Genomic DNA, 20,359 nt, shown 5'->3' with positions numbered 1-20,359 from the left:
TTATTATCATCATCAACAGCCATTTCCTTTGTTGCCCAAATACACAGAAATGATTACGGGGCCCTTTTTCTCATTATGGCCTTTGATTGGGGGGGGGGGGTGTGGGGGTGGGGGTGGGGGGAGGGGAATGTGAAATAAGTAGCCTCATAATCATATCACAAGTCAGTCACACATTGGGTGGCCTTACAGGCTCCATGCCAGGCATCGATAGTCTAAGCAGACATTTCTGTTTCCAGGCTTATAGACGGCCCCTCCCCAGGAGTCCAAATGTCTCTGTTGCAGGTCAAACAAGAAACACTTCTCCCACCCAGGTGGCCCATACCTGTGCCTTTTTGTAGCCTAGGGGAAGAAATTGTTTGCTCTTTAGAAGGTCAGGGAAGCCAGGAGCAGCCTTGGAGGACAGAAGAGCCTTCCTACCCTCTGGTGACACCTGGCTCTTCCCATGGGTAGGCATTGCAATGACATGATGACACCTTCTCTCTCCTCGGAGTCCTGCCTGTGTACACAATCAACTGCAGTTGGTAGAGTCTCCGCCCCTGTTCAGTTGTACAATGCTCTCAAGCTTGGTGATGCTCATCTAGTGCCTGAAGCTAAGACAAATGTCATCACTCCCTAGCCCAGGGAGAACATAAGTCTGACTAAGTAGCATTCAACCAAGTGAACGCTGGCATTCAACCAGCTTGTGGAGGGTCTCTTATGTGCAGGGTTTCTGTAGATAGATAAGGCCCTGTGTATTAGGGAGTAGGTAACCCAAAAAATCAAACCCACTGCTACCAAGTAGATTCTGATTCATGGTGTTTCCATATGCTACAGAAGAGAACTGCTCCATAGGGTTTTCTTGGCTGCAATCTTTACAGAAGCAGATCACTAGGTCTTTCTTCTGTGGCACTGCTGTGTGGGTTCGAACTACCAACCTTTAGGTTAGTAGTTGAGCGCAAGCCGTTCGCACCACCCAGAGACCTTAAGGAGTAAAAACCAAAACCAAACCCACTGCCATCAAGTTGATTCTGACTCATAGCAACCCCATAGGGTTTTCTAAGGTTGTAAATCTCTGTAGAAGCAGACTGCCACATCTTTCTCTGGTGAACTGCTCGTGGTCTCAAACTACCGACCTTTCGGTTAACAGTGGATCCTTTAACAACTGCACCACCATGGGGTGAGTAGTTGGGTATAAAATAAGAATACATATTCCTGAGTTTATGCTAATGGAGAAGGAACAACTTAGAAAAGGAGGGTAAGAATGGCTGCACAGCTTAAAGAATGTAATCAATGTCACTGAATTGTACATGTAGAAACGGTGGAATTGGTATATATTTTCCTGTGCATATTCTCAACAACAACAACAAAGAATATCGGTCCTCATGCCTTATCTGAAACCTTTGAGGCTAGATGTGTTTTATGTGAATTCACAGTTTTTAGAATTTTATAAAAGTAATTTCATAAATACTGCCAAAATGATGAACAAATCAGTCTTTGAAGAAATACAACCAAAATGTTCCTTAGAAGTGAGGATGGCAAGACTTTTTCTTACTTTGGACACACCATCAGCAAAGACCAGTCACTAGAAAAGGACATCATGTTTTGTAGAGGGTCAATGAAAACCAAACCCTCAATGAGATAGATTGACACAGTGGCTGTAACAATGGGCTCAAACACAACAACAAACAAGAAGATGACACAGGATAGAGCAAAATTTCATTCTGTTATACATAAGATCATCATGAGTCTGAGCAGACTCAATGGTGATTAACAACAACAACAAATTTAATGCACAATATTTTATAGTACCCAACACCCCACATAAATATTATGTAGTGTTACATTTAAATATTCATACTAAATGAGGTCAGTAAATAATATAAATAACCTCACATCAGATCAGGTCATGTCAAGTTTTGCTTCTAAACAAGTTATGAAAATTCTTCTAGAAGCAAAGGAAGGCTCCTCCCAGGTGAAGAGAGGGCTCCAGGAGAAAACAGGCCAGGGCCTGATCTGGAATGTGATGGATGCCTAAAACAGTCTGACTCCACAGTCTGGGGTCACTTTACATCCTTGAAGGGGCCTGGGTGGCAGTGACCTGAAAAATCTGACTCTATTGGAGCTCCTCAGGCTCCTCCCTGGTAGGTTTGGGGACCGTGGTCTTGGGGGATTTCTAGGTCAACCGGCATAACGTAGTTCATAAAGAAAATGTTCTACATCTGACTGCAGTGAGTGGCATCTAGGGTCTTAAAAGCTTGTGAGCAGCCATCTAAAATACATCTACTAGTTCCATCCCATCCAGAGCAAAGGAGAATGAAGAAAACCAAAGACATGGGAAATGTTAGTCCAAAGGAGTAATGGACCACAAGTACCACAGCCCCCATCAGCCTGAGCCCGGAACAACTAGATTGTGCCTGGCTACCATCACCAACTGGTCTGACAGGGATCCCAATAGAGGGTCTGGAAGAGGGTAGGAGAAAAATGTAGAACAAAATTCAAATTCACAAAAACAGACCAGTCTTGCTGGTCTGACAGAGACTAGAGGAACCCTGAGACTATGGCCCCCAGATACCCTTTATACTTAGAACTGAAACCATTCCCAAAGTTCACCATCCAAAGATTACATAGGTCTACAAAACAATTAACACATATGATAAACGTGCTCCTTAGCTCAATCACGTAAAAGAACTAAATGGGCAACATCTGCCCACAAGCCAAGGCAAAGGCAGGAAGGGACAGGAAAATGGGAAGAATGGAAACAGGGAACCTGGGGTAGAGAAGGGGAGAGTGTTGACACACCATGGAGATTGCAACCAATGTCACAAGACAATCTGTGTATAAATTGTTGAATGAGAAACTCATTTGCTCTGTAAAATTTCACCTAAAGCACACACACAAAAAAAAAAGGAATAAAATTGGCCAATTTCAGCAAAAAAAAGTTCCACTGAAAGTAAGTCTGTCACAAAAGTACAAAGTATTATGATCCTCTTTATATGAAATAGGGAAATGTATACAGATCAAAGCTTATTAGTAGTTACCAGGGATGGTGGGGGGAAAGGGGAAGCCATTGCTTGGGGGGTACTGAGTTTCTGTTAATGGCAGTGGAAGAATTGGCAAAAAGATAATGGTAATGATTGCACAACATGATGGACATAATCAATGTCACTGAATTGAATATGTAAAAATGGTTGAATTGGCAAACGTTTTTTTATACATATTTTTACCACAATTAAAAAAAAAAGTTTCATTGAGCCATTATGAACACTGTTGAAACAAATGGAAACAAAGCAAAACACGAAATCTCAGCAAAGAAACAGAAGACATAAAAAAGAAACTAATGGCAATTATGGAACTGAAAAATATAATAACCAAAATAAAAAAAACTCAGTGGGCTCACTAGTAGATTGGAGATGACACAGGAAAGAATCAGTGAGTTTAAAGATAAATCAACAGAATTTCCCCCTGAAGAGAAAAAAAATCAACTTAAAAAAAAAATGAATTCTCAGGGACCTGTGGTACAACAACAAAAGATCTAATATTCATATTATTGAAGTCCCAGGAGGAGAGAAGAGTGTGGGGTTAAAAAAAATAGATTCAAAGAGATAATGACGGAAAATTTCCAAGTTTGGTGAAAGGTATAAACCCACATTTGTGAAATTGAGCAAACCCCAATCAGGACAAGCCCAAATAAATCAAAATCAAGACACATCATAATCAAATTTCCAAAAATTAAAGTCGAAGGACAAACCTTGAAAGCAGGTAGAGAGAAACATTACCCACAAGGGAGCACAAGCTTGAATGATACCAGGTTTCTCACCTGAAACCACTTGAAATGCACTCACCACAGTCACTACTGGCCACCTGCCAGTCACATGATCTTCCTTGGACCCCGCAGTATTTTGTCTGTTGACCACTCCTTTTTGAAATACTTCTCCCTTGACATCTGTGACATCACAGCATCATGTTTTTTCACCCCTCTGCCCTTCTTATCTCTCTCACTCACTCATAGGCTCCTCTTTTTCTACCCAACTCAAACCTGGGCTGTTTAACAACTTAGCTGTTCCCTAGGGTTCTCACCTCTGCTTGCTTTTCTTCTCCTGGGTCCTGCTCTCTCTCTCAGTGACCTCCCCTCCATTCCTCTGGTTTGCTTTTTTTTTAAAGTCAGGTTAGTTGAGGCATAATTAATATATAATAAAATCCATCCATTTTAGTACACAGCTCTATAAATCTTCACACATTTTGACCAAAATCAGGAATAAAAAGCTCCATCATAGCTGTTTGTTGCCAATCCCCTCCCCCACCTCCAGCCTCTGGCAACCACCACTCTGTTTTCTGTCCCTATAGTTTTACCTTTTCTTGAATGTAATTCTCATGTCTTTTTCTAACGTCTGCCGATAAAGGTGATGCCTTCCAAATTTATATCTCTAACACTAACCTTTCTTTTGAGCTTCATGACTCATCTATCCAGTGTCTGTGGTCAGATTTAAGATCTTCCTCTTCTTCATGTGTTGAGAAAAGTTGTGTAATCCTAGGCAAGCTCTTAACCTCTCTGAGCCTTAGTGTCTCTTAGTTACTGAAACAAACGAAAAAAAAAATCCAAAGCCATTGCCATCAAGTTAATTCTGACTCAGGGCAACCATTAGAGATGCTGTAACAAAAACACCACCAAGTGGGTGCCTTTAAAGAACAGAAATGTATTATCTCAGTATTGGAGACTAGACATCCAATTCAGGGCATTGGCTCTAGCGGGTTTCCTCCTTGTTGGTAGCCCTGGGCATTCCTTGGCTTGCAGATGGCTCCTCAGATGGCATTTGTCTTTCACCTGTCTATTCTGCTCTTTTATAAGACACCACTGAGATGGGATTAGGTTTGGACCCACCCTACTCCAGGATGACCCAATAACACAACAAAAGAAAATCCCTATTTCCAGACAGGGTCATATTTCTGGGTGCAGGGGTTAGGGCTTCGACATAACTTTTGGGGGCACACAATTCAATCCATAACACTTTCCCTCCATAAAAGAGGGAAATAACGCTTACTTTACCAACTTCTTCAGGGAGGTTAATAAAAGAAAACGCCACTAAGGAGCCTACAAGGCTGGGTGTGCACAATAGTTGCTCAATCCATGATTACTGTCATTAATACTAGCTGCTCTGGAGGAGGGCCCTTTTCCTCAAGGTAGCAGCACCTTCTGAGGATAGAGCTTTGGGTTTCTGTGTTGCCTCCCATTTGCTGGAGAGTTCCAGCTTCCTGAGGTCAGAAATGGTTCCTATCATGGGTCAGTGCTGTGTGTCTCCTCAGCACGCTGGGTGACAGAATGCTAACACTCTCGATGACGGCGCATAGGAATTCTCAGAAGGGTTCATGGCGCAACTGAGTCTTGCATCTAACCAATTACTTCATGTAATGAAAATGCCGCAGGATCTCTGGTTAGCTTCATGTTTATGGGCCTGATTTATATCTGAAATGGAGATTACTCCATTTCAGATCCCTTTTACTTAAAAGGCAAAAATAAAGCACAATGTTATCTTGCAGCAAATACTACTCCAATGATTATTCATAAGACCTCCAGGACATTTGCAGTAGCATACACACCACTGGCTTGTCCCACATCTGACAGGCACAGGGACAAACAGCAGACCCATGCATTTCTATAAAAAAGCCAGTTGCCGTTGAGTCGATTCCAACTCATGGTAACTCCGGCTGTGTCAGAGTAGAACTCTGACCCATACAGTTTTCGGTTTTGGGAAGCAGATCACCAGTCTTTTGTTCCGAGGCAACTCTGGGTGGACTCGAACCTCCAGCTTTTGAGTTAGCAGCTTGAGTGTGTTAACCATTTGCACCACTCAGGGATGCCATTCACTCTTACACATTTTTGTACTCTGTGCCTTCCCATTTGTATACACCATAACCCAGTAGCAATTTATAATGTTTTGAGAGGTCATGTGATATTTTAGTGGGTGCTGCTTTTCAATTTCTCTCTAGTTAAACTAAAAAAAAAAAAAAGGTCCCTTACTACAAGCAGACTGACAAGGATCACACTGTCCTCATTTCAAGCACGTATAAAAGAACTCAAATGTTGTGAAATGGGCCAAGCAGTTTTTACTAATCCTCTAACCTCCAGAGAAAGGGTCTGCGATTAGAATTACATCCGAATTGTCACAGCTAAGCATTTTTTTTTTTTTTTTAAATACTAGAGGGACTTCAACTGATTTCATGGTACACGTACACACTAAAAACGCAGTTAGTGTGATGTAAAGAAATTAAAATTACAAGTAAGGTGTCATACGATAAGTGAAAAAGTTTTCACAGTATGTCTGGTCACAGAGCTAATAACCCCCTTCTGCATAATACGGTGAAACAAAGGTGCCGTTCTCAAGAGCCAGAGTGTGGTTGTGGCCGGCTCTGTTTTGCTCAGGCCACTGACAGCTGTACTTGGTTAGGGCGCATTAGTTAAGTGAGACCATAAAAAACAGCTGTATTTGAGATCACATAAGAGGCTGCACATTTTCTCCCTGTGGCAGCCAATCAGAAATCTTGCTGACAAGTAAACTTGCACAGAACGAATGATCCTATTTAGATGAATTCCTCTTGATGCCTTACGCAGGCCTACTTTCCTGGCAACTTGTTGAGAGAGTACGTCCATTCCGTTCAAAACCTGGAGATAGAAAATTCGAGCTTGATCCCTTGCTAAAATAGATGACTATGCGGTGGAGAACGTGGAATGCTCATTCTGTGTATAAATAAGGCCGGTGGGCTCTTAACCAGCTCACAGTTTAGCCATGAGGCACGCTGGGAAATGAGCCCTCCACCAGCCATCTAGAGAACGGAGTTTAACTATTTCAGTCTTTCACTTCCTCCCCACATGCTTGACCCTGGCCCGGGGTTTTGCCACAGCACTTGATGTGGCCCACGAGATGCCAACCAACATGACCCTGAGGACAGAAATGTGCATGTGAGGCTGGGCTTGCTTGCTCTTTGGCCTCTGCCATTGACATGAGAAGAACATACCTGGGCTAGCTCACTGGGCCCCACAAAGGGCAGGAAGCACGTAAAGCAGATGCGTGAGCTAGCCCAATCCAACATCAGCCAATGATGGACTGCAACGATGAACTCATGAGCAAAATAAATGCTTCTTGTGCTGGACACTAAGATTCTCTGGTTGTTTGTTATGCAGCTTAACTGGCCATAGTCACCAGAACCAGTCACTAAGGGCTGTAAACCTTGGTGGATCCCTTCCCCCACCTGTCCTCCTGAGCAGAGGGATTGGAGGAGGATTCCAACAGGCCCTCTGAATGATAACTGGGACCTAGAAAGGACCCCATGGTTGGTAAAGTGGAGGGTCAGCAAAAATGAGGGGAGCCCTTCACGAGATGGAGTGAAACAATGGGTGATCCACAACAATGGACTCAAACATACCAGCGATCATGAAGATAGCACAAGGTCGGGTAATGTTTTGTTCTGCTATATATAAGGTCTCTCTGAGTTGGAGTCTACTCGACACCAACTAACAACAACAGAAACCTGGGGTGTAAAGTGCTCCAGAATCCAAGTCTCAGATTTATTCAAGGCCTATGAGGAGGAGCTGAGGAAAATGCTTCAGCTTGCCCTGAAGGCAGGCAAATTACTCCTACCCAGTGATGCTGCCATAAATGTCTGGCATTGTGTCCACAGTTATGTAAAACATCAGTGGCAGGAAAAGAGTCTGAAAACCTGGGCCCTAGTCTGTTTTGAAGGACCCTGGTGGCACAACGGTTAAGCATTTAGCTGCTAACTGAAAGGTTGGTGGTTTGAACCCACCCAGCAGCTCCATGGGAGAAAGACCTGGCAATCTGCTTCTGTAAAGACTACAATCTAGAAAACCCTATGGGGCACTTCTACTCTGTCACACGGGGTCATCATGAGTAGAAAATCAACTCAACAGCACCTAACAGCAACAGTCTGTCTTGATAAGCAGCGCCCCAATAAAACTTGTTTTTCTATAGGTTTACACCCAAATGACAAAGTCTGCAGGCAGGACTGGAGAAAATGGAAATCTTTATTTTTAAACACTAGTACATTTTCAGGCTGTTTTAAAAAGAAAAAAATCATATTAGTTCAAAACTATCCATCAAAGCATATTTATGTAAACTCTAATTTTACAAACACATAATGAAAGAAACATATCTTTTATAAATATCTATTCAGGATATGTGTTATGAAAAAAAAAGTGTTTAAAAATAACAGTCCCATATTTCCCTCTTTAAATATATAAAATCCCCCTACAATTCATAAGAATTCTTCTTCAAGAGCTGAACATTACTCAAAGGCCCGCCACTCAGTTCTCGTCAGACACAATCAAAAGGAATAGAGATATAAAAAATGTAAAAGTTCTGTACAAGGGAAATACAGATAGCACACGGGTAAATCTCATTACCATACATGCCATTTGTGGTTTAAAAATGTTTTATAAAAACTTTTTTTTTTTTTTTTTTAAACAAGTGAGGGTCCTTCCCTGACTATGGAAAATGTATAAATTACACCCTCCCCCCTGGGTAACGAGGCTCCTGTTGGCTGGAGAAGGGGGAACAAAGTCTCCATATGTTTCCCTGATTGGGGGGACCCTAAGCCACACGGGGTACCCCCTCCTCTCTGGCAGTGGCTTTTATTTTCTGGTGGGTGATTCACTATTATTTCTTTTCACTTAGAAAAATTCTTTGGGATCACAGAAGACAGTTGCACGTTAAGTGAAAGCTTGCCTGGAGGATGGCTTGGGGTCATTATAGCCAATCAATACTATATGTATTTAGTGACTCTGGTGACCAAAATCTGGAAGCCAGGTGTACCACTGTCAGGACAGGCCTGTCACCCAACCCTCCTGCAACGTAGAGCGCAGCCCCCAGGCCGTCCCCCCACCTCTCCTCTTCCAGAGAGCTGTTTCCTAGCCTGCAGCAATACACGTGGACTACTGTCTCTTCTGACACTTCTTCTGGAAAGAGCTCTTCAGAAAAGTGCGGTACACCGGGTCATCCACATATTCGTTCTTAAATCTGGAGCTCAGCACTCTTTGTCTCTTCTTCTCTCCTTGGATTATGTCCGCTCCATAAAATGTGTCTTCGAATCGCATATCAGAGGCTGTGGACTAAAAAGAGCCAGTGGTTACATCACAGAAAGGCATGACATTTGACCTTGGCGAGAGTGGACAGAGGTCTGGTCCAGTCAGCAGGGACAGGCCACAGGCTCACCCTGGATGCTTCAGACTCTCCCTGCCTCCCTCACCCCCATCTCCTTGGACTCGTGGCTCCATTTACCTTTCTCTGGGATCCTCAACCTCTGGATTGGACCCACAAACAAAACCAGGTTTAAAGTCTTCTCATTTTAAGACTCTTTCCTTTTCTATCTCCCCTTTGGTTCCTGCCCAACGAGGTTTTTCAGAAATTAGTCAACCAAAAAAAAAAAAAAAAAACCAAACCCAGTGCGGACGAGTCGATTCCGACTCCTAGCGACCCTATATGACAGAGTAGAACTGCCCCATAGAGTTTCCGAGGAGCACCTGGTGGATTCGAACTGCCGACCTCTTAGTTAGCAGCCGTAGCACTTAACCACTACGTCACGAGAGTTTCCAAATTAGTCAACAGTCATCTCTAATTCACCTGATTCCCGGAAACTGGTTTTGTCAAGGGCCTGGCTGCTGACTCCTACTACACTTTCTATCCTGATCTCACCTGACTACTTATCTAATTATTCCTTGAGACACTCCTCTCTGTGGCTTTTTTAAGTCCCTCCTCCTGCCAATCCTCTTCCTTCTCTGGCTGCTCATTTCTGATCTCTCAGGAGCTCCCCTTCCTGTGTACTCCACTCTAATGCCCCTGGGGTTTTGTGTTTGGCCCTCTCTTCTCCTCCTCTGCGCCCCGAACATTCATATCCACACTCATGGCTTCAGTTCCCCCATCTACTCCAAGACACTCCCACCTCTGCTCAGTTCAGATCTCCTGCTTTCCAAGCCTACGTGTCCAACTGTCCAGCAGGCATCTCAGAGTGTTTGTCCCACAGGCACTTCACATCAACCTATCCTAAACTGCACTCAATGTCTCCCTTCCCTATCGTTGTTCTCACTATGTCCTCCCCCTGTGCCCCATAAATGGCATCACCATCCCTCAGCCACCCAGTGACACTAGTCAGACACCTAACAGTCAATGCAAACATCCCCCCGTCCCCACCTGCCCAGGCTCCCTCCCACGTTATCTCCCCCCATGCTTTCTTTATCCCTACTGATGCCAGGGTACAGACCTTATACTTCCTCTCCTAAACCCCAACAAGGGTTGCTGCACCCCAATCTATTTTCCACAGAAACAACAGAAAAAAGCTCCCGAAAAACTGTCTGATGATACCACACCCCTACTAACAATCGTTCAATAACCTTCCACTTGCCCTCGAGATAGCATCGAAGCTCCTCAGGCTGGCCCTTCATAAAAACACCAACACACACCAGTTGCTGAACTGGCTCCAGCTGATGGTGTGCATGTGTGTCAGAGTAGAACTGTGCTCCATAGAGTTTTCAATGACTGTGATCTTTCAGAAGTAGATCATCACTGGGCCTTTCTTACTAGGAGCCTCTGGGTGGACTCAAACCACCAACCTTTTGATTAGCTGCTGAGCACATTAGCTGTTTGCACCACCTGGTAAATTGCATCATCTCTGCCTCATCTCGACAGGCATCCCATGCTCTGTTAGACTGAATTATCTGCAAAACTGGCTATACTTTGCTGGCACAGGGCCTCAGACCTGCCTGTCTTTGGACACACTATCTTCTCTCTGCCACAGGCAAAACTACAGGCCCTTCTTTTGGGTTCCTACACAACTCTATGCTTCACGGCAATATGACAACGGCAGTGAAGATAAGGGGCAGCTTAGCTTCTCCACATCAGGGCTCCTTGTGGGTGAGGAACCTGGGACTGGATACCGAATCTTATGTGTGCCGAACACTCAGCCACTGCGCAGTGAGGGTTTGCTCAGTGAAGGAATGTGGGGTGTTCTGTGATCTCAGGGAAAGCCCAAGGTCTACATGGTTGTTGTTGTCAGTTGGCCATGAGTTGGCTCCGACTCATGACAACCCCACAGTATCACCCAAGGACCCCTTATAGTCTGTACTATTATTGTTTGGTGTCGTTGTGTTGATTTCAACTCACAGCCACCCCATGTGACAGGGTACAGCTGCCCTACAGGGTTTTCTAGGCTGTAATCTTTATGGCAGAAACCCTGGTGGCATAGTGGTTAAGAGCTATGGCTGATAACCAAAAGGTCGGCAGTTCCAATCCACTAGGTGCTCCTTGGAAACTGTATAGGGCAGTTCTACTCTGTCCAGTAGGGTCACTATGAGTTGCAATCAACTCGACAGCAACGGGTCTGTTTTTTTTATTTTTGAATCTTTACGGAAGCAGACTGCCAGGTCTTTTCTCCTGCAGAGCCACCAGGTGGCTTCAAACTGACAACCTCTCGGTTAGCAGCCAAGTGCTTACCTTTTGTGCCCCCAGGACTCCTTAAAGTGTACAGTAAAGCTCTATTTTTGCCTCCTAATGTCCTACTAGGAATACTTGTGGGCACAAATGGTTAAGCACTCGACTACTAACTGAAAAGCTGGCAGTTTGAAACCACCCAGTGGCACCTCGGAAGAAAGGCCTGGAGATCTGTGCCCAAAAGGTCACAGCCTTGAAAACCCTACAGAGCAGTTCTACTCTGCACACATGGGGTGGCCATGAGTCGGAACCGACTCGACAGCAACTAACAACAATGCCCTACTAGTCTACCTCCTAAAATGCACTCCCAACTGGCTCTCACTGAGGTGGCTCACTTCTGATGATGTCAACACACAGTGCACCTCCCTGTGTCACCAAGGCCACCTCCCTGGGTGATGATGGAGGCAGAGTCCAGCGTTAAGGGCTTGAAAACACATCATCAATCATGACAGGGATAAAAACAATGAAACGGCTTCAAAGACACTTGGAAACTAAAAGGTAAACTCAAGTGTAAGGTTGTACGCCTTCCCAGCCGGCTCATGAGACGTTATCCAGGATAACAGGCTGCCTCCACAGACTTCCCAGACCCAGCCACGTTGTACAAGGTTGACTCGGGAAGAAAACTGAGATGGTGGCTTGGTTGGGCTCCCTCAGGCATTAGGAAAAAATAGCTGTGTTTCTGTCATTCTTGGCAAAGGACTTCCTCTAAGTGATCTTTCACTTTTATAAGCGCTGAAATTGCCAAACCCAAACCAAAAGCCAAACCCACTGCCGTCGAGTCGATTCCGACTCATAGCGACCCTACAGAACAGAGTAGAATTGCCCCATAGAGTTTCCAAGGAGCCGACCTTTTGGTTAGCAGCCATAGCACTTAACCACTATGCCACCACGGTTTCCGAAGTTACCAAAGGAGAAAATAAAACATCTATGGAGGCACTGCCACTGTGCAGAATGGCAAAAGCCGGGCTCTCAGATAGTCATAAAACTGCTTACAGTGGCTCTAGTTAATTATGCACTGTTGCTATGGTGATTCTGGGAGACAATAAAAGGTAATGGGGCCGTTTCTGAAGTTAGTGGAAAAGAACCTTAGTACAATTGCTGAGGTGGACTGCTGACTCTTTTGAAAAATTTCTCTCCATGTCAGCTTGTGTCTGAGTAAGCAAAAGTCATTAAAACATGGAGGCCTCCCATTGAGGGCTGCCAGCCTACACCCCTTAAAAAAAATTTTTTTTCCACTAATCAAAATATCCTCCATCAATGAGTTTTCCAATTAGATTTATTTCACTGACTAGGAAAAAAAAAAAAAGCATTATAGACAGGCTAAGCAAGGGCCAGGGGATTCTAGGCCAATGTGAAGACAAAGCAGGTTTGCTACAACAGGAGACAGAGGTCTGGGATTCAGTAAGAACCCAAGTGGCCAACTGGATTTAGTGACAGTGAGCCTGTGTTCCTGAAGAGAGTTTCCACTAGGCTCAGCTGTATGACATCACACATCGTATTCTGAGTATATGCATGTGAGTTATGTATTTTCACTTTTTTTAACTAAATTTTCTCCAAGAATTAAAAAAAAAAAAAAAAAGTTGAATGTTGGTGTTAATTACTCAGAGAACTGACCATTACAAAGCTCACGAGCTGTGTTCAGATAAAGCCACCTGTGAGGGCTTCCAGATATCTGAGCCAAATCTATTGTGAACCAAGAGATACTGATCACAGCAGTACAGGCAAGAGCTGTCTTCTAATGTCATCAAGAAATGCTGCTTGAGCTCTACAAGACCCAGCTGGTAGGGTGCTAAACCGTAAATGGATGAGAAAATCAAAGGCCTGGGAGAGACTAGCAGGTGGTCACCTACTCCATTCCCCCTCCTCTAAAGAGGAAGGAAAGAAGGGAGGGAGACAGGAATAGAGGAAAGGAGGGTTGGCCCTTTGAAGGCAGGAACATGGAATGGGAGGCAGCCATCTCTAGCATCTTGAAAAGGACAGTTCTTCTCAAGAGATTTCTAGATCTGGGAACACTGACCAGTGATCTGGGTTTTCTAGGTCATTGTTAGGGTTAGCTCACGTAAGACGATAGGAATATTTGATTTCTCCCTCCTCTGTGGTGTATCAGCTGGTGGTTAACCCACTTTCGGTCACGCGGTTCCGTACACACTACATTTCTGAGCTGGTGTATAACAGAACTGTTATTATCACTGTTCCCTTCTTCACTTTGAAAGACCTTCCTCTTAAGGATGTAGGTGTGAAGGAAAATCAGTTCACACCTGATACAGCTACCTGGTCTTAGGATCCCATCTGACAGGAGAGGAACTAAATGTGTAACTGAATGATTATGGAAATCCATAGGCTTTTTCCCAACACAGTCTATGGTAACTCCATCACTGCAGAAAAGTATATCATAAGCATGTACTGAAAACTAAGGCTGCTATTTATTCAGAAAAATGTTTTTTAAATTTTATTCCAAATAAAAATCCCTTTCATTCAAATTTCCCTATTTGAGATACAGTGGCTACAACAGTGGGCCCAAACATAGAAACAACTGTGAGGATGGCACAGGACTGGGCAGTGTTTCGTTCTGTTGTGCACAGAGTCGCTATGAGTCGGACCCAACTCGACAGCACCTAACAGCAACAAAACCTCCCAGGCGCAGTCAATGTAATAACTCTAAATGAATAAAACTGACTTTATTTCATGGTCCACTAAATATTTTATGATACAATAATATAAAACTTAAGTTACTGTGAATTATATTTTTCAACAATCTTGGTTTTGATTATCAGTCCATGTTTATTCCTCTTTTAATGGTGCATACAGGACTTGAGAAGCCCCAACAATGGACTTGAAATATACCAGTGATCATGAAGATGGTACAGGACCCGGCAGTGTTTCATTCTGTTATACGTTAGAGAGCCATGGGTTGGAGCTGAATCAATGGCAACTAACAACAACACAGGACTAGAAACTAACAATATTTTTACCTTAAAAACACTGCTTTCGCATTCCCACGCCATTGTTTGGGCTTTGTTTTCCCCTTCTATTAAGAAAGTGAGAGCCTAGCTTAATTCTGAAATGACACAAGAGCAGTGAGCTTCTGAGGAAGACGCTAATCAACATAGGATAAGGTAACAGGTAAGGGGCCACCGCCATGCTGTCCCCTTTAATCTACTGTATGCTTTCTTTTAATGTTGCCTCTACTAACGTAATTGTAAAGGCCTTGATGGTACAGTAAAACTTGGGCAAGCCGGAACCTGTGTAAGGTGGAAACCTGTCAGGGAAGGAAAACTCAAAGTATTTTCCACTAAAATAAGCAAAAGGAAAGTGGTAAGGCTGCATGCACCCTGTCAAAGGCAGAAAACTGGTGAGACCCGGAAAAATAAAGCAGTCCCATCAAGTTCTGGTTCCCACCGGTTTCACTGTATCTTTGTACGACCCCAGAGCCTTACAGAGTGCATATAAAACCGAAACCTCACTGCTGTCAGGTCGATTCTAACTCATAGGGACCCTACAGGACGGAACAGAACTGCCCCATAGGGTTTCCCTAGGCTGTAATCTTGATGCAAGCACATCGCCACATCCTTCTCCCCTGGAATGGCTGGTCGGTTCGAACCGCAGACCTTCTGGTTAGTAGCCCAGTGCTCTAACCACTGTGCCCCCAGGGCTCCTTAGAGTGCACATATTCATATTCAAGAACTATTTTCTGTATGCTAATAAATTGTACACAAAGAAGTGTCACTTGGCTTCATTAGAAAGAACAAACAAGGCAGGTGCTCCAGGTTCCCAGTTTTTTACTGCATTTGAGGTTCGCGGTCAGCAGGTTTCAATATGGGAAGTTGCACTGGCTTTCAATGGAACCATCTAAAGGCCCGGGTACATTTCCAGACGGACTGGGGAAGCACAGGGAGCAGACAAGGCATTCACACGGAGGGTCCCTGGGGGCGCTTGTCAGCACTTACGAAACGAGCCTTCACTCTCTTGGGCAATTCTTCGTCTAAGGTGTAGATGTCCTCTCTCTTCATGGCTATCTGGGATCCATCTTCAAACTCAACCTAACGGAAAGTAAGCCATCATGAAATGAATTTAAAACAACAAGCAAGCACTGGCCATTTTTTAACGGTTCCATTCAGCTGCGTTAAAAAAAAAATGAACAAAAGAGCTTAACAGAGCAACAAGGAAACCAGCCCAGGAAGTAAGAAGAGCCCTTTCCTCATTGCACTAAGAACAAAATGCCTTTTTAAAACAGGCCAAACTTCTGAAAATGAGTGTCTTGGAATATGTGATATAAAAATGTATCCTCCGAAGCACAGTCAAAGAAAAGTAGCTGCTGTTTAAATGATTTCTCAGAATCTGAGATCGTGACAACTTTATCATTGAGATGGGTGGGATCTGTTAGTATCTTTTTTTTTTTTTTTTTTTAGAGGCTCTGATAACGTAACAGGGAGGATTATTTCTCTCTAGGAAAGAAAAGATATTTTTACCCACATATAATAATTCTCCCAGATAAACAGCTTCTCAAGGTCCTATAGAACTTTAGCTTTGAAAGTTCACTTTGGTCAAATTCAATCAAACAGGCCAGGAAAATCCCAGTTTCTCCATTTCATAACATGTAAGCCACACTGACATGTGAAAACACACTGGTATCTAAAATGAAAATGTTTAAAACTCTCCCCACCCCAAGCTAACCAAATGTTAGCAAATAATTTTAAAACCAGTTGTTGTGACGTTTTAGGAGATATTTGGAGACCCACAGACAAGTGACAGTGGCTGACAGAAACCTAGAGCTTCTGGTGGCAATTCACTAGAAGCCTGATTCAAAGTGAAAAGCTCCATTTTGGGGCTTCAGGTTGAATCCAACATGAACCCTTTTAGGAGAAAACAATGAAGGACATGCAGGCAGAGAAGAAGGCCCAGTATGTTCTAATTATGAACCGTCTGTGACTTCTTTGAAGTGCCTCACTTTTTTGTTTGTCTGAATTTTTTACTTCTGAGAAATAAAGCTGGCACATCTAGTTAAAAAGTAAGTTAAACCAGGCAGCAGCTGTATTACATTAATAAGAAAAACCTGCTGGGGTTTGAGGACTATATTAAAATAAAGACAAAATAATTAATATTACTTGCTAACATTTGACTAAAAAGCGATAGGGTGGAATTAGGCCTCGGACACAGGAGAACTCTGCCTGTTGCTTTCCAGGAGAGTGAGGACAGGGAGGGTTTTCTTCCTGGCCTTGTGTTAGCAGACCGAATGAATATTTAATTAGGCTGAGGCATCGGCTCATTATACAATTCCACAGCATAGCTAGAACCACCTGTGCAGAACTTCTATTTTACATCATTTGAAAATTCTCAAATAGGTGAGTATAAAACTAAAAGGGGGTATGGCCTACCAGGATGTGGGTGACCAGACACTGAGGGATTTCCTAAGATGCGGGACTTTCAGGGATACAATGGGGACAGTCCTAGGCAAACTGAGATGGTTGTTCACCCTAAGTTGGCACAGAGCTGAGCATAAATTCTGGCCCTTCGCTTTACCAGCTGTGTGCCTTGAATAAATTATTAAAAACTCTGAGCCCTTTATTCCTCATTTGTAAAATAGAAGTCAATAACACCTATCTTTTAAGGCTACTACGAAGGTTAGAGGGATCTCTGGTGATGCAGCGGTTAAGCACTCAGCTGCTAACCCAAAAGTGGATGGTTCGAACCCACCAGCTGCTTCACGGGAGAAAGATGTGGCAGTCTGCTTCCATAAAGGTTGCGGCCTCAGAAACCCTCAGGGAGAGTTCTACTCTGTCCTATAGGGTCGCTAAGAGTCAGAATTGACTCTATGGCAGTGGGTTTGGTTTTGGTTAGTATGAGGGTCAAAATCAACCACAAAAACAAAACAACAACACATGTTTAGACTATCTGGCACTGTGCAATAGATACTTAAGTTATATCTATTTTCATAAATGTCTCTACGTATTCAATGGTGAAGCTGAATAATTAGATACAAAACACAAAATGATCTCAAAAGACCATTTGGTTTAATGTGGAATTTTAAACCACTTATGCTTGAGAGACATTTTTAATATTAGTCTTAACTTTTTCACGGAGTCTATAAATGCGCCCAAAGTTTTATGGTGATAACCCAACCAAGTGATAGGCCACCACAAATTCAGCAGAGTTAACACACTGATTACTAATTAGCCTGGATTTCAACATGTCCTCATCATGTGATACTCTTCATGTAGCAAGTAGCTTTGCTGTAAGAAGCTTCATGTTTGGACTTATTGTTTAATTGGGATTATTTTCTCTTGAATAATGTAGCAATGCATCTGTTCCAGGAGATGCCAGTATTATACACCTATCTTGCAATTTTTGCCTAATTCTGAACATTCTGTTGCAAAGAGCACCTGGAGCTAGACTATTGTAAAGAACCTGAGTCTGCAACTTAACACTGTCCCCAGCAGTGGGAGAAATGGGTTTTAGACACACACCCCCCCATACATATACACACCCATACACATATACACCCACACACACATACATACAAACACACACACACACACACACACACATACAATGTATATGTACACATTCTCTCTTCCTCATTCCCTTTGGATTTTTCCAGATGATGAGAAAAGTTCTCCCCTAAGTTTTCCAAACTTCTTTGGACAAATTTCATTACACTGCGCTCCAGCTCCTGCTGCGGTGTCTTATCAAGTACTTGGCCATTTAAGCCCCTGTCCCTTATAAGTGTTTGAACAATTTATCAGCTACAACTGGTGGTCTTATCATCCTTAAGCTGTTTTTCAACTAACAGGCCTGGACCTTCTTGCTCTTTCTCCTTTTACTTCAATCTCTGTTTTCACTCGACTCTTAGCCCCAGAATGCTGATTTCTGCCTCAGTATTACTGAAAATACTACAATCCCTTGGTTCTAATAAGCCTGTCCCTGTTAAAGCCTCCCTGAAGGAATATAAATGCACACGTGCGATCCATGTTGTTTCCCTTCTTAGAGCTTAATTCATTCTCCTTTCTGGTAGGGATAAAATACTTCCATTTTTTAACTTGGACACATGCTCTTCAATAACATGCAGAGTTGCCTAGCAGAGAGAACGCTGAAGTGAGAGCTGTACGTTCATTAAACCAGGGCTCCTTCAAGCCATGGTGGAGCACAAACACAGCTTCTCGTTACACCAGTAGGCTACTTTGGTGCCGAGGCACCGTGGGTGCAGGTTTGCTGAGAAGCCCAATGGGGGGTTCTGTCCCGCAGGCACACACTGCCAATTTGAGGCTGTGGACTGATGAAGAGTGATCCATCACTGCCTGGGCTTCAGGTGAGATGAACCAACCACTCAGTCTCTCCCCACATAATGCAAAATCAGGAAAACAGCTGGTCATCCAGTGGCTTATCTTCTTAGCATACCCCCATTTCTTGTAACTGTACCAGTCACCAAATGTTATTAGTGTTTCCCAGAGTCTAACTAGGTAACAGAACTCCAGGACTTCAACCCGGGTCATCAGACACTGAATCCCTGCCTCCTTTATAGAATTACCCAAAACCAACAAGCCAGCTGCTGTCAAGGCGATTCCGACTCATGCTGACCCCACGTGTGCAGAGCAGACCTGCTCCTCAGGTTACATAGCTGTGACCTTTCAGCAGCAGATCACCAGGCCCTTCCTAACAAGGTGCCTCTGGGTGGGTCCCAGCTGCCAGTTTTTCCCTTGGTAGCCACATGCTTAACCGTTTGCACCACCAGGGACGCCTATAAATAACAGATGTCTCAAATTCTCGTGGCCTTGATACACCGTCTGCTCTGTGGCCTCTCACGTCCACTCCGCAAGCGTTACACCAAGTGCGGCACCCACCTGGTACATGTGGGCAACGTTTGAGCCCAGATATTTTGCCCCGTAGAGTTTGCCATCGGGCCACTTGACCTGGACGACTTCTCCCTCGGCCGGGGGGCCCAGCTTCACACAGTCTCGGCTCTGCAGGAGAAACAGGGAGAGGCTTTTCAAGGTGAGTGCCTAAGTGACTGCATGTAGAACTGAGCAACGGATGAAATCCTGGCAATTAAAGGGAGTTATTGCCTCTGTGTTTATGGATTATGATCCTGGCCCGGTATTCAGAGGAAGAGCTAAAGGCCAGAGAAGTACTTAAAGAGTCAGCCTACATCATAAAGTTGCAAAGGAACCTCCAAAATCCAAACGGGAAAAAACAGTTGCATTTACATTTGCTATGTGACAAAGAACCGTTGCAGAGGAGAGTAGCTGAAATATGCATAGGAACCTTTAGCTGAGGAATAGGCCAGCTAATGATATGTAACACCTGACATTTCTACAGCACATCACCATTAACAAAATGCTTTAACATACATCTGGTGTGACCCTCATAGCAGGGCTCTGAACCGGCTCAGAACAGTTCAGTAATTGCTGACACAAATGAGCGCCGCGTACTCGCTGCATAGCAACCAAATCTGTTGCTCGCTGGTTTTTAACCCAAGTAGAAAACCAAACAGCAGTGCCCCGCTCAAAGATGGCAGCCGGCCGTGCAGCTTTTAATGTGTGTTGCTCTCCACAGTCCTGCCAGTAACCCAGTCTCCCACATGGATCCCAAAAGTTTCAGAAGCCTGATGCCGGAGACATCAAGTCACAATATTTGACCTCAAGACATGCAGAACTGAAAGGGTGGATTGTAGAAATGTCTTCCATGTATGCTCACAGGGTTATCGGCTCACTTTTCATTGCCCTTTTAAAGATGTATGAGGTACCAGGAACATTGGGAAGCACCTGCACAGTTCCCTGCACCACCTGTGACTATGAAAAAAAAAAAACTAGTCACCTTAGATTTGACTCCGACTCATGGCAACCCAAGTGTGTCAGAGTAGAACTGTGCTCCACTGGGTTTTCAGTGAC

General features: G+C 43.8%; 1 protein-coding gene across 1 annotated transcript in view; it reads right to left on the bottom strand.

Annotated features, from left to right (window-relative positions):
• Positions 1-8,090: 8,090 nt before the first annotated feature.
• KDM4C (lysine demethylase 4C) overlaps positions 8,091-20,359 on the bottom strand; it is a 384,820-nt gene continuing 372,551 nt past the window's right edge. The window contains exons 20-22 of the mRNA XM_049896778.1: positions 19,313-19,432; positions 15,422-15,514; positions 8,091-9,100 (exon numbers count right to left, since the gene is read on the bottom strand). Coding sequence (XP_049752735.1) covers positions 8,924-9,100; positions 15,422-15,514; positions 19,313-19,432 — 390 coding nt within the window. The 3' untranslated portion in view covers positions 8,091-8,923. The remainder of the gene's footprint in view (positions 9,101-15,421; positions 15,515-19,312; positions 19,433-20,359) is intronic.

Source organism: Elephas maximus, chromosome 9 (genome assembly GCF_024166365.1).
Source record: "Elephas maximus indicus isolate mEleMax1 chromosome 9, mEleMax1 primary haplotype, whole genome shotgun sequence".
Classification (NCBI taxonomy): domain Eukaryota; kingdom Metazoa; phylum Chordata; class Mammalia; order Proboscidea; family Elephantidae; genus Elephas; species Elephas maximus.
Note: the sequence above shows the minus strand (reverse complement) of the source record. Positions and strands in the feature narration are given on the sequence as shown.